Source organism: Misgurnus anguillicaudatus, chromosome 21 (assembly GCF_027580225.2).
Source record: "Misgurnus anguillicaudatus chromosome 21, ASM2758022v2, whole genome shotgun sequence".
NCBI lineage: Eukaryota > Metazoa > Chordata > Actinopteri > Cypriniformes > Cobitidae > Misgurnus > Misgurnus anguillicaudatus.
In genome coordinates, this window is record NC_073357.2 from 64015453 (window position 1) to 64030148 (window position 14696).

Below are 14696 nucleotides of genomic sequence, written 5' to 3' on the forward strand. Positions count from 1 at the left end.
ACGGACATTTCAACCTCTCCAGTTTCAAAAATAATACTGTGCACACATGTCAGTTTTCAGAAAAGTGTTTATTTACACGTACGCGTGCATATATGCCGTAAGAGAAGCTCAAGCCCACGTAAGCCAATCACCGGCAGCGCTGGTGGTGACGCAAACTGGTTCTTCATGTTGGAGGGAGGAGTTGTTGCAGTAGGTGGTTGATGACGTCAACGTACCGCAAGAGCGAGTTGAGAAATCACACGTAGAGGTCTAATTTCTAATCGCTCTCACGGTACTTTGACATCATCCGTCTGTCGGTTCTTGCAGCGCCGCATGAAGTCAAACACGCGTAAAAATGCTGACCTCGTCTTGCACTCGTCTCTGCTCCTCGACATAATGGAGTAGCTGTATTTGCAAATACAAACACACGAAACGAGTTTGCACGAACATAAATGTGATCTTGGAAGCATTCAGAGTAACAGTCACATGTAAACATAGGTCGCACTTTTGACGTAGGTGCGAGCTCTGGCGCATACTTTGTGACGTTGCCTGCTTAAACATCCGTTTGTCTCAGTTTACATGCAACCGTGCAACCGAAGATTTTCAAGATCTCCACTCTAGCCGGAGTTTTTAGAAACAATCGGTTTCAGAGGCAAGTTCTCCGTTTGGGTGTAAACGAGGGGCACAAACGAAGGTAAATCTCTCAGTTTTTAAAAATAACCATGTACGTGTAAACAAAGCCTGAGCTCGGAAATAGGCCCGAACACAGAGTACCCCCCCAGGTGAGTGAGAGGAGATGGGGTGGTGGAGGGATTCTGAAGACTGTAGAGAATCCTTAGGTGAGTTTGACTATAGCCGTTTCTCAATACCAAGTACGCCAAACTTGGACATGTGTCCTTCGTAGTTCGAACTTGCAAGTTCAGACTCGGAAGAACGAACTCCTGACGCGAAATGCATTCTGGGACACATCACTGTCATAAGTCCACACAAGTCTCCTCTGATGCATCCTCGATAAAATGGGCGGATCAAGAACACATCCGGGGATTTTATGTGAACTTGGGCTTGATGCGAACTGTGAATTGGAACAGTACTTGGGCCGCGACTGATGACGTTTCACAAGTCCACAAGAACACAAGTACAGACAAGAAGGCATATTGAGAAACGGCTTATGATTATATATGGGCTTGCCTTCTTGCTGATTGGGTAGATTACTGATTGTGGACAGCTGGTGATACTAGAGTATTTGTTGATTACTGATTGTAGACAGCTGGAGGCACTTGAGTAGTTTATTTGACTTGTTCCTCCCAAACTACGTTAATGGTATTTATTGGGGAAATCAACTTATAAGTGTCTAGACTACGTAATTACATTCCTAAAAACTACTGGATTAATTGACAGATTATAATTTTTTTTATAATTTTTTTTTTTAGTTTATTTATTTTTATTTAATCTGCTGCTCACACTCCAGTCCAGTAGGTGGCGGTAATGCACCTTTAAGCTGGTTTGCCAACCGCCAATTAAACCGATTAAGAAGAAGAAGAACTACGTTAATAAAACATCGGCTGCGTCTGAAAACTCTAAATACGCACAACCGGCGCAACGTCATAGAATGTCCCTAAACAGGTTCACGCCCACTTTTGGGGGAAATCACACTAGACGTTCCATTGGCTTCCATTCAAAATAGCGGAACAAAGCAACCTTCGTACACAGCCGGCAGGCGTAAATAACTTATGAAATCACTCAGATTAAACATGTTGAGTAATTATCTGTCCACCCTGCCCGCCATAGAGCGCGAAAGACAAATCAACACATCCAATTTGGTCAACACAAAAACATGTCTCCTTCACTCTCACAGCATCAAATTTGTGTAACAACGCTCCCTATTGGCCAGAAATGTCTTACCCGGACATTTACTCGTACCTCATCGAGTCAACAGGGAAGCATGTGAAGGATTTTACTTCGTATTTGAAAGTTACTTCGTATTTATTTATTATGTCTTTATATTTAGAGTAATGAGTGCACTTTTCCGTCGAGTCATACAACTAACTGGTTAAGCAATATTTCCAGCAATCACTGGATGGCGTTGCTACACAAAATCTGATGCTGTGAGAATGAAAGGGACATGTCCCCACATTGACCAAATCAAACGTGTCAATGCATCCCTCGCGCTCCACGGCAGGCAGGATGGACAGATAAATACTCGACATGTTTAATCTGAGTGATTTAAGTTATTTACGCCTGCCGGCTGTGTGGGAACGTTGCTTTGTTGCGCTGTTTTGAATGGAAGCCAATGGAAGCGCTGCTTTTTTATCCCCCGAAAAGGGGCGGTGACGAAATTTACAGTCAAGTTCCCGGATGTGCCGGTAGTCCGTATTGCTGCCTTCTGAGGCAGCTTTCCAAGGCAGGAAGGCATCAAGGCATGTCCGAATTCAATGTTTGGTTTACTTCCTGTCTCCTGAGATACCTATGCGTGGACGTACATTGAGAATGTGATTGGTCGAGCAAAAATAAAATGGCGGCCAAGGACGCGACTGGACCACCAATTTAGTGTAAATAAAGGTAGATTTTCACCTTTTACACCTTTTAATTGCATTTCTAGCGAGAAATTAGTATTGTAGTTTTCAAATATGTGATTAGTTATCACAAAGGCGCTCTCTGTTTATATTTCAAACACGCTGCCTTAGAAGTGTGTCCGAAAGTCTTTCTCTGAGCTGCCTTCATACCTCCGAAGTCATTTCCTCATGAGGCAGCGAAGCAACGAGTCACTGCCTTGAGTTTTCGGACGCAGCGATCATTTACGCAGTGCTCATGGGAGTTTCTTACTGTCACATTGCGCATTGTTTCACAGTGAATAGATTTTTATGATGATGATGATAAGTGCAATGTAAACATAAAACTTGAAAAAATATCAACGCGTAACATTTTCAACAGCATTACTCTAAATACCATGAGTGCATTTATATGCTATATGTATTTACATATATAGAAACTGCCATGGTAAACTAAGTTGTTAAGCTTTTAAGTGAAATAAGTCAGTTGTTTTATTATTATAAGTCTACCTGATGAAAACGATGTTCATGACTGTGTGTTGTCAACAGTGCCACCTGCAGGCCTGAACAGATAATCTACTGTTTAAAAACAACACAACGAAGACTTAATAAATCACGCACTGATCTACCACAAACAACTGGAATTTGTGTACTAGAAAAAAATATAATAAAAAAGAAAGTTTTCAATCCTCAAAACATAAGGGGCTTAAACGATCCTAGCCCCCTGTGCAATTTATTTTGTGAATTCTGTTAAATATAGTTTTCAATAAAATGCATCTTTAAAGACTTTTAATTTCACATTTTTCAGTATGTGACTCTATGTTATCATTGCTAATTCTGTATGCATGTTACACTACAGTTTTACTTTATTTTTTTTCTCTTCTGTTTAAGGACCATTCCCGTTTTCGTGTCATCCATCAAATTAATAAAAATTCTCACATATTTCTCAGTGAAATATGTGTACAGTTTCAGTAGGTTACAGGCTTTTATTGAGGACAATCACATATGCAATCATGCGATGGACACTATTCTTTATCTTTTCTATATATTTAATCATGTTCCTCTTATTTATGTTTTTTCATTTAAATTAGTTTGAAGCAACTCATAACATTTCTATATTTTTTCTTTTTTTTGTAACTTCAAACGTAATAAAATCAAGAATTTGTATTATCAAACAGCGTAAGTTTAATGTAAACTTCAAAAATTGTAGTGCTTTTATTTTGTGTCCTTTTGTTATCCAGGGAGACAGTGTGTTATTTTAGTAACATCTAAAGAATTGGATAGTGACAGAATAGTTATAAATACTATAATACAAAATAAATCTTAATTAAATGAACAACAAATGTGTCATGTTTATTTAATAAAAACGGAAGAAAGAAAAACGCGACTCCGGTGGGACTCGAACCCACAACCTTTGAATCACATCGCTAGACATGCCTAGAAGTCCAATGCGCTATCCATTGCGCCACGGAGCCACCTGTTGATCTCCATGAACATTACACTATATGACATCCAAACGGAAACACTAAACACTGTATTTAGTTGTTCTGTTTTATATTAAAAACATCGTCAACGTTGATTGACGTGTTAATTTTAATCCGCGCCGTCACATTGTGGGGTTTTATATTTTTGGTTGTACTTTTTATGAAACGAGTCAGTTACGCGATGTAGGGATTGGCTGAGACGTTCTGACGTAAGTGACGTCACACGGAAGCGAAAATAAAATGAGGCATCAACTTCTTTAAACACATTGATTTTTAACTACAAACAAGGTAAACGGATATTTACAGCAAGTTAATAATAGCTGTAGCGCTTAAAGAGGAACGCCAGATCGACTGTCTGTTCGCGGTGTTTTACTTTCATTGTGACTGTATTGAGTTTCATGAGGTAGAAACAGTTTTACCTTCCTTTACTGTCATTGCTTATATATTGATTTATTTTACGTAACGTTAAATGTAATGTAAAACTGTATAGTATTCATCACGGTAAATGTTTGTAAGTGCTGGAGGTTAAAATGACATTAAAGTCTCTCGCCTTTGGCTTATACTTCATTGTTTTTTACGTGGAATGATACAGCAGTATATAATTTGTGAGAGATACGTGTACAAACTTGTTTAAATGTCTTGTTTATTTTTACATGTGCAGTATGAGTGACCAGCAGCAGGTGTCGCTGTTACTGCAGGAATGTCTTCGGCGCGCACTAAGCGGACCAGACGAAGCGGGGTGCGCGCTCCCGCAGCAAAGCGGTAATGTCGCAGTTAGTGCAGCAGAGGGCGCCACACTTTAAGATTTTATTTACATTTAAAGGGGTCATATGACATTGCTAAAAGAACATTATTTGGTGTAATTTAATGTGTTTACGCGGTTTAAGGTGGTTACAAAACACTATTTTCCACATAACGTGCATTATTGTTGCTCCTCAGTTCCCCATTCTTTCTGAAATGAGTTGATTTTTACAAACATCATCGTTCTGAAAAGTGCAGTGTTCTCTGATTGGCCAGCTATTCTGTGTGTTGTGGAGCGGAAATGTTACGTCCCTTATCATAGTGGGAATATCAGCTCCAAAAGCAACCTAACACCTCAAAGACAAAAGAAAACATGAAATTGCATTAAATGACCCCTTTAAACATTTAGCGGACGCTTTTATCCACAGCGACAAATTTTTATCACAGTTACACATACAGTCGGACCCAAATGTAAACGTAGTGATTTGTCTAATGATACATTTTGCAGCATTTTTTTTTTTAAATAAATGAAACATTTTGGGGGAATCCTACGAACATGCATTGTTAACCAGTTTTCTTTAGATACGAAGCTACTAGCCACTGTTTTTTATATGTTAAAATTAAGATCATATTTCGCATTTCAAGCAGAATACAGTCTGTTTATTGAATTGAACTTTGACCTTTCATTCTCAGGGTTCTTTCCAGATGAACTGAGCACGCTCTTACAGGAAGCTGCGGACAGGAAGTGGCCCTTCGTAGAAGAGAAATGGCAGTACAAACAATCTGTGACGTCCGAGGACAAAATCAACTCATCTGACCTCATCGGACGACATTTACCTCAGTTACTGGTAATAATCCAGCTGTTGTTTATGGGCAGAAACGGTCTTGTGTTTGGATTTTTTAAGATGTCAAATAAATCTTTAGTGTCCCCAGAGTACATATGTGAAGTTTTAATTCAAAATATCATAAAGATAATTTATTATCAAATTGACGCTTGTAGGTGTGTGCAAAAATGTGTCATTTTTGGGTGTGTTCTTTAAAATGTGAATGAGCTGATCGTGGTTGGATAGTTCAGATTAAGGGGCGGTATTATTATAATGAGATCCCCTTCTGACATCACAAGGGGAACCAAATTTCAATGAGCTGTTTTTGCACATGCTTGTGGAGAATGGTTTACCAGAACTAAGTTACTGGGTTGATCTTTATCACATTTTCTAAGTTGATAGAAGCACTGAGGACCCAATTATAGCACTTAAACGTGAAGTCAGATTTTCATGATATGTCTTCTTTATTGTCATGTAACTACAGCAGTTTCTAAGAGACAGCATTGTAGCCGATGAGCCGAAGTGGGCCGTGGCAGTGGTGTTCTTGGTGGACCGTCTTCTCTATTGGATGGACAGCTCTCATGTGCTTCTGAAGATTGCTAAAGCGTTGCACAAACGTTATCCAGAGATCCCCATCGCCCCTCAGATCATCATCAGACAAGCTCGCGTGTATTTGAACGTCGGTAAGCTCATCTCTCTATATGGACTCCTTTGATTTATAAATCTTGAATTGGACTTGAATTAATTTCTTGGTTTTGATGTAGGTAAACTGCAGAAAGCAGAGTTCATCCTCAGCAGCCTGATAAATAACAATGGTTTAACAGGTAATGCTTATTCTTAACAACTATTTGACTCCTGGTGCTCCTGATGTTTCTGACTGCCGCTGGGTAACTTTTGATTCAGGTTCATGGACGTACGAGAAGATCAGTGACCAGACGCTGGTGCAGGCCGTGAGTCTGCAGGTGAGAGGACAGGTGCTACAGAAGTTAGGTGAGACCTTATAAACAGAGATGATTTTGTTATACTGAAGAGGTCGTTTCACTCACTTTTAAATGTGTTTTTCTTATTGCAGGTCTGTGGATTGATGCGTTTGAACTGATCTGGGCGTCTCTGGTCGGGTTTTATGCTCTTCCCCAACCTGACAAAAAGGTCTGGAGTCTGGTTATGTTTTGTTTAAATTATGTCAAAGATTACAGCGGTCTCCTAGCTAACCCCCCCACCATCATTATAGGGTTGCCATGATTTCATAAAGTAAGATGTGATTCTAGATTAACTTTTTTGTTAGTCCTGGATGAATGTTTTAATCAAAGAAACCCCAAATTAGCCTTAAATCATTACCCTAATCATTTTAAGCCTCTAACCCTAAAGATTACTAAAGATACTAACTAAAGATCATAATAACTAATGATTCTTACCATCAACCAGGTAAAAATAATCTGTCAATTCCTCCAGAAAACTTGAGAGTTGACATTTATTTCAGACAGAAATCTTTTGGATGAGTTTATTGTGAAATTGGCACAAATAATGTACAGTATCACTTTGTGGCAGCGCACACTGCAAAAAAATGACTTTCTTACATAGTATTTTTGTCTTGTTATCAGTAGAAATATTTTAAAATTCTTAAATCAAGATGCATCTTGATGAGCAAAATGACCTAAGAAAATACGTCTAGTTTTTATACACAAAACATATACAATTTAAGTGAATTTGTGCATAAATCAAGCAAAAAACAACAACAAAAAAAAATCTGCCTATGGGTTAAGAAAAATTGTCTTAATTTTTTGGGAATTATGTGTTTAAAAAAAAAGTAAACTCATTTCAAGATTATTTTATTTTCTTACCCCACTGGCAGATTTAGAACTTTGCTCATTTAGAAAATACATCTTGATTTAACCATTTTTATATATTTGTACTGAAAACAAGACAAGTAAGAATCAAGTAAGAAAGTCATTTTTTGCAGCGCAGCAGGAGAATTTTAAATTCATATAGTATTTTTAATATATAAAGTATAAAAGTATACGTTTAATAAAACCAGGGGACCCCCCTAACATATATTTTCCTCAATGGTTATAGGAGGTCCATGACCACCCGTAATCAACTAGCTGAGTATTCTTGTATACTTCAATGGTAGAGCATTGTGTTAGCAGAAATAAAGCTCATTAGTTTGAACCCATCAAAGATTGGAAATGCAGATTTTAAAAAATGTACACCTTGTAAATCACTTTGGATTAAAGGGTCTGCCAGATGTGTAAATGAGTACTCAATCTTCATCTAAAAAAGTACCTCATGAACCTTTATATTTTGTGTTCAGGGCATCGGGACGTCTCTCGGCCTTCTCGCACACATACTCATCTCTATGAATGACAACGACTTTGATGCGCTTCAGAAAAAGACTCATATTGACTTTGTAAGATGATTTGAAACACATTCAGTCTTGTATTTGTGGAGGTATTTGTTTTGAGATCTCTCTTTCTATCTCTTGTGTTTATTCAGAGTTTATTGGGAGAACATCGTAATCGTCTGCTTTCTGCAGCGCAGTCGGCTAAAATGGCTGTCGTGTACAGTCAGTACGGGTCTCTGTATGTCCTGACCAATGTGGTGAGTTTTTACTCTTTCAGAATTTTAAAAGTCAGATTTGTGCTTGGTTTTAATTTATTTAATGTAAGCATCGTTCTGGCTTTGTGAATTCAGGCAACAGATTTAAAATTGTCTTTATTAAAATGTATTAATAATAGTCCAGTATTCAAATGTATTGGCCCGATACAGCAGACGTATTATAATTACATTGCTTCATTTAGCAGATGTTTTTGTCTAGGGCTACAACTAAATGTTACTTTCATAATCGATTTATTTGGGTGATTTATTTTTCAATTAATTGACTAATGGAATTAAAACATAAATATTTATTCAGTTCGATTTTTCACTTAACTAATTTGCTAAATAAGGCAGTAAATTATTGTATTCACGTGTAGAAGTGTACTTTTCGAAGTCCAAAAGCCAAACACTACTACAGAGTTTTACTAATATAAACTGAAATAAAAACGTTTGTGTATATAGTTTGTAAATAGTTAATCATCTTTAAATGTCAAAATATAAATAAAAAAAATGAATTGAGAAATTTAGCCACAGATTAATAAACTTTCGACCTTGATGAGAATTAACATTAACAAGATAAATAAGCCATTATGATATGAAAGTGAGGTAGATGCGTTGTTACCTGGTTTTCCCCCTTACTTTAAAACACTGAATTAATGCGTGTCCAAAATGTGCTGGAGAATGTGACGTCACACACAATAACTAATCGATAATAAAAAATCTAATAAACAAAATACATAATTGATGATTATCGATTTTTGATTAGTTGTTGGAGCTCTTACTTTTCTGAAATGACGGTGTGTCTGATGATATGGAACTAATGCAGCATATTGTCCTCCTTGGCAGTGTGAATTTGAAGGGTAATGGAAATGCAGCAATTAAATGCTCTCACTGTGCATACACACCAGAAGCGAATTAAGTTAAATAAATCACTCGCGTATAACGGTTTATTCGCATCTGATGTGAAAGCCCCATCAGAATACTCTGTTGTAGCAATGGATGATCTTTGGTGTTGACTTTCGCTTTACATTTTTCTTTTTGTTTCTCATTCCAGGTTGCCCAAGGAACTTGTTTGATGTCTTACAGTTTCTCCGACAAATGTTCAGCAGAGGAGCAGCACCTTTATCTTGCTTTAGCTAAGGAAGCTTTCGAGATCGGACTGCTGGCGAATACGACAGGAAACGTCGTCACCAGTAAACTGGAGTTACACACTTTACTCAAAGCGTCTTACTGTTTAGCCACAACACACCGATGGATAACAGGCCCGTCTGAGAAAGTCACCACAGCGATGAAAGCCTGTCAGGAAGGCATGACTTTATTATCCGAGTACTCCACTACAGCAGATATCGCTCTGTGTACCGAGATCATGGTTAAGATACAACAGATTAAGTCGTTGCTAAACGTAAAACGCTTCAGTAATTCAGATCCACGCTCCTTCATCCCCGACAGCTATCGTTCTGTGGAGTTTGGGCCTATGCGGTTCGCACTCGCCGATTTCACAAAGTTGATTGACAGTTTTAGAAAGCACCACAGATCGGTGTGCGAGACTTTCGAGATCAACGCTAGGAGGGTAGGAACAGGAGATCGTAACTCGACTCACAGCTGTATCACAGCATTTCAGATAGACACAGAAGCAGAACGCTCCGAGATCACTGCACGCCCCGAACATCCCAGCGACCTGAAGACTTCTAGCCCACGTGAGGAGGTCATGGGTGGATTCATTGAGCAAAGTTTGAGAAAAAAGTCCAGCGGCACGTTTTCCTCCAGACAGAATTCATCTAGCAGCGGATCATCTTTTGTTCTGGTTGACCCGAGTTGTCTTACTGAGATTTGTGATGATGAACAAAGCAGCCATGGATCTTCTGGAGGTCAAGCGAGGAATCCAAACCACGTCGCTCCTTCGATGCCCAAACACAATGCAGAAGATATTCGAGAGGTGCAAAGCAGTCAAAAGCAAGAGACGCAGGAGCTCTGCACGACTGAAGACGGTCAGCCACCGGTCGCTGGAGATATTGGTAAGAAAAGTCTGAAAGCAAAACCTTCAGTTTCTTTTAGCAGTAGTTTAGACTCATCGTATGAACATATACCAGTCCAAACTCAAAGCAACATCGAAACCATGGAGGACATACTGGACTCCTCACAGTTTGACTGTGGCGCCGCTTCCCTTTCAATAAACTATCAAGATGCAAAGGTCAGGAGTGGACATGGGAGCACATCATCCTATTCGCTGGCCGGCAGCTTTGGATCACGCTCCTCTTGGGAGAAATTGTCCATGAGTCCTGTGAACCATGGTTCTGAATTAAAACAGATGAAGGAGAAGACCGATCGACCGCTTCAGACCACCACTGAGAGCGATCCGTTTGAAGATCTGGGATTTGAGAATCTGTCTGTCCTTGACAAGCATCAAGAGACCGTCAACATCTCCTCCTCTTCAGAAGATAATGCAGAGTCATGCCACAGATGTTTCAAGAACTGCATGATGGGAAGCAATGTGCTGACAGAGCGTGACTACAAGTGTCTGTTTGCTGGAGTTTGTCATAGTTGCTTAATCGAGAGGCTGCCAAACGAACCGATGAAAGCGCTGGACAGCAGACAGCTAAACCGTTCATATGGTGAGTGCTATTAACAAGTCCTCGTCGTGATGTTTGTTCTGAGAACTCACGCCTTTTTATCCTGCAGATGCCATCGTGTTGAAATACTCAAAGGCTTCGGATGTGTGGGTGGGCTTTAAAAGCAGCGTTTTTATCGGAGAGACGACCGGTGACTGTGGCACGCAGAGACGAGCCGTGGACGTGCAATATCTCCATCAGGAGCAACTGCTGAGCAGGTAACACCCGACCTGAAACTACAGTATTCGTGATCTTCTGTTAAACCCGTTAAAGCAGGATCTCTTTCTGTAATTGTCAGATATGTGGGAAAGGAGTATCTGCAGGAGAAAGGACTTCATGCCCACCTCGATGATGTGGAGCGTCAGATGACCGCACAGCACTACGTGAACGAGTTTAATAAACGTCTCTACGACAATAATGTCACGACTCAGATCTTCTTCATCCCCTCAGAAGTGCTGCTGGTATGAATTAAGAAAACATTGTTTGTTTTTCTACGGCCCTGCTGAAAAAAAACAGCATACCAGCAAGACCAGCATATGTTGTGTTTTGGTGCAGGTTTGCTAGTGAAAACCAGCTAAACCAGCATCAGCACCAGCATTAGCACCAGCTAAACCAGCATCAAACCAGCATTAGCACCAGCGAAACCAGCATCAAACCAGCATTAGCACCAGCTAAACCAGCAATAGCACCAGCTAAACCAGCATTAGCACCAGCATCCCATGCTGGTCATACCAGCATATGTTGTGTTTTGGTGCTGGTATGCTGGTGATCACCAGCTAAACCAGCATAGACCAGCATAATTCCCATGCTGGTCCATGCTGGTGTGATGCTGTTTTTTTCAGCAGGGGGCACTGTAGGAATAGCTGTAAAAGGTCCCGCATGCTCTCTCGTCATGAGATATTAAGACCTGGTGTTTTTGACAGAGGTGTCTTTTAGTGGTTTTAGCTCCACAACTAAAGATGCCAACGTTAATGTGTTTTATACGTTTGTTTGTTTCAGGTTCTGGAGAAGGATCGTATTAAAACGTGTTTGTCTGCAGAACCGTACATGTCTGGAAATTTCATAAAGCTTACAAACAACACAAAACGTACAAAAACTGAGCACGAGGCGACAAAGTTTGGCATCGCTTTTGGTCATTTTACCTACGAGTTCTCCAACTGTGAGGAGGTTGTGGTGGATCTTCAAGGTGAGAGATTTGTTCCGAGAGAATTGTCTTGACTAATACTGTAAATATGACATGTTTTTCTCAAATCACTTTAGTTGGTAAATAAATATTATTTATTTAGATTATGTTGTAAGTGGAGTATATTTGAAGAGTTTCGTTGCAAAAAGAGATAAATCCATTTTTTTACATTTTTGTCAAAACATGTTTATTATTATGTTATCATGTTATTATTTTGTTTTATGGTGCTACTTAGCTGTATTTTTTAAGTTATGATGGTTTAAATCAAAACAAACCAACTGCAGTTGCATTGAAATGAATTGGAATGCAGAACCAAAAAACGCGATTTCTGAACAATTAACAAAATGGTGGTTATCTCGTTTTGCAACGAAACTCTTCATATATAAACATATTACACATGATCTTTTTCAAATACAGTCCAAAACCACATATCGTCACTGTTCACAAAGTGCAGTGATGGGTAGTGGGACAGTGACGATGCAGTGATGGGTAGTGGGGCAGTAACGATGCACTGATGAGTGATGGGACAGTGACGATGCACTGATGAGTGATGGGACAGTGACGATGCAGTGATGGGTTGTGGGACAATGACAATGCAGTGATGGGTGGTGGGACAGTGAGGATGCAGTGATGGGTGGTGGGACAGTGACGATTCAGTGATGGGTAGTGGGACAGTGAGGATGCAGTGATGGGTAGTGGGACACTAACGATGCACTGATAAGTGATAGGACAGTGACGATGAAGTGATGGGTGGTGGACAGTGACGATGCAGTGATGGGTTGTGGGACAATGACAATGCAGTGATGGGTGGTGGGACAGTGAGGATGCAGTGATGGGTGGTGGGACAGTGACAATGCAGTGATAGGTAGTGGGGCAGTGACGATGCAGTGATGGGTAGTGGGACAGTGATGGGTAGTGGGACAGTGATGGGTAGTGGGACAGTGATGGGTAGTGGGACAGTGATGGTGCAGTGATGGTTAGTGGGACAGTGACGATTCAGTGATGGGTAGTGGGACAGTGAGGATGCAGTGATAGGTAGTGGGACACTAAGGATGCACTGATAAGTGATGTGTAGTGCAGTGATGGGTAGTGGGACAGTGATGGTGCAGTGATGGTTTGTGGGACAGTGACAATTCAGTGATGTGACAGTGAGGATGCAGTGATGGGTAGTGGGACAGTGAGGATGCAGTAATGGGTAGTGGGACAGTGACGATGCGGTGATGGGACAGTGACAATGCAGTGATGGGTAGTGGGACAGTGACGATGCAGTGACGGGACAGTGACGGGACAGTGACGGGACAGTGACGATGCAGTGACGATGCAGTGATGGGTTAGTGGGACAGTGACGATGCAGTGATGGGTAGTGGGACAGTGACGGGACAGTGACGATGCAGTGATGATGCAGTGATGGGTAGTGGGGCAGTGATGATGCAGTAAAAAGTAATGAGACAGTGACAATGCAGTGATGGGATAGTGACTATGCAGTGACGATGCAATGAAAGTACAGTGCCGGTGCATCTACGGTACGGTGACAATACCATGGCGGTGTAATAATGGTACAGTGACAGTACAGTGATGATACAGTATAGTGAGAGATTCATTCCTTCGTGTTTGAGGAGATTTCGTTGACACTTGAGATGAAATAAAAACACCCATTCTCATAGTAAGTTTCTTTCTCTGTGTTTTTTTTATCAGGATGGGTCACGAGCAACGGGAAAGGTTTGACCTATCTGACAGATCCCCAGATTCACTCGCTCAGAAAGCCGAGGTCAAGCAACTTCAGACAGACTGGAATCAACAACTTTCTCAAATATCAACATGGAGACAAATGTAATGAAATCTGTCACGCGGCTGGACTCAAGATAATTGACACACAGAAATTACTTCTATAAAGGACTAATCATAATATTTTATTTATAATATAATATATAAGGCCGGTTTCCTAGACAGGGATTAAGTCTAGTCTTGGACTAAATGCATGTTTGCACTGACATATCTTAACAAACCTATCTTAGCATATATCAGTGTCATTGTTTTGTCTTAAAGGCGGAGTCCATGATGTTTGAAAGCCAATGTTGATATTTGAAATCACCTAAACAAACACGCCCCTACCCCAATAGAATCTGGACCTTCTGTTGATAGACCCGCCCCACACATACGCAACCCGGCATTTGATTTGATTTGATTGGCTATAAGTGTGTTTTGGTAGTCGGCCCGTCTCCTGTATAACTAATATAACAAAGGACCAGCCCTGGATTAATCTAAACCAAACTGACCGTGAACGTAATCTAATGTTGTAAAAAGTGTTGTCAGTTAATGAATTCATGTCATCTGAGCACAGAAACTTTTGGATTGAATCAATTAAGTTTCAGTATGTGAAATATCTGTGTCACATTCAGATCTCATTTCACTTCTCATAAGTAGCCTGTTGCATAAACTATTTAGACTAGTCTTACAAGTTAGTCATCACTTTTTTTCTTCAAAACTGATCATAACTGAAGAATGATCTCAGTTCAACCTGAAAAGTAAGACTAATTAGCCCTAACTAATTGCTAATTGGTCAGTCAGTAAGTTAAGAGTATGAGACTAGTCTATGTTTATGCAACTGGCCGCAGGTCTTTAACAGGGCCATGGGAATGTGACATCACTCACTGTTGTGTCTTATGACTGAAACCAGAAGTACTTCATTCCACATTTCCATCAGAATCTCTCTCTCTATCTAATTCATTTTG

The 14696-nt window shown here is 40.1% G+C and overlaps 1 protein-coding gene and 1 non-coding gene across 3 annotated transcripts; one reads left to right on the forward strand and one right to left on the reverse strand.

Annotated features, from left to right (window-relative positions):
* Positions 1–3912: 3912 nt before the first annotated feature.
* trnar-ucu (transfer RNA arginine (anticodon UCU)) lies at positions 3913–4003 on the reverse strand. Its single transcript is given in 2 exon segments — positions 3913–3948; positions 3967–4003. It is a non-coding gene; the product is annotated as a tRNA-Arg (tRNA).
* A 155-nt stretch (positions 4004–4158) lies between these two features.
* alpk1 (alpha-kinase 1) lies at positions 4159–14184 on the forward strand. 2 transcript variants are annotated; one of them, XM_055218246.2, is made up of 14 exons: positions 4159–4300; positions 4674–4774; positions 5447–5601; positions 6062–6260; positions 6342–6401; positions 6481–6567; positions 6650–6726; positions 7889–7984; positions 8071–8175; positions 9227–10784; positions 10852–10999; positions 11080–11242; positions 11781–11967; positions 13660–14184. In XM_055218246.2, exons 2-14 carry the CDS (start codon positions 4675–4677, stop codon positions 13854–13856), a joined length of 3132 nt encoding a protein of 1043 aa, XP_055074221.2. In that variant the 5' UTR covers positions 4159–4300; position 4674; the 3' UTR covers positions 13857–14184. The 2 variants fall into 2 exon arrangements, with proteins under 2 accessions (XP_055074221.2, XP_055074219.2); XM_055218244.2 differs by having other exon boundaries at positions 4220–4415.
* The last annotated feature ends 512 nt before the right edge of the window (positions 14185–14696 follow it).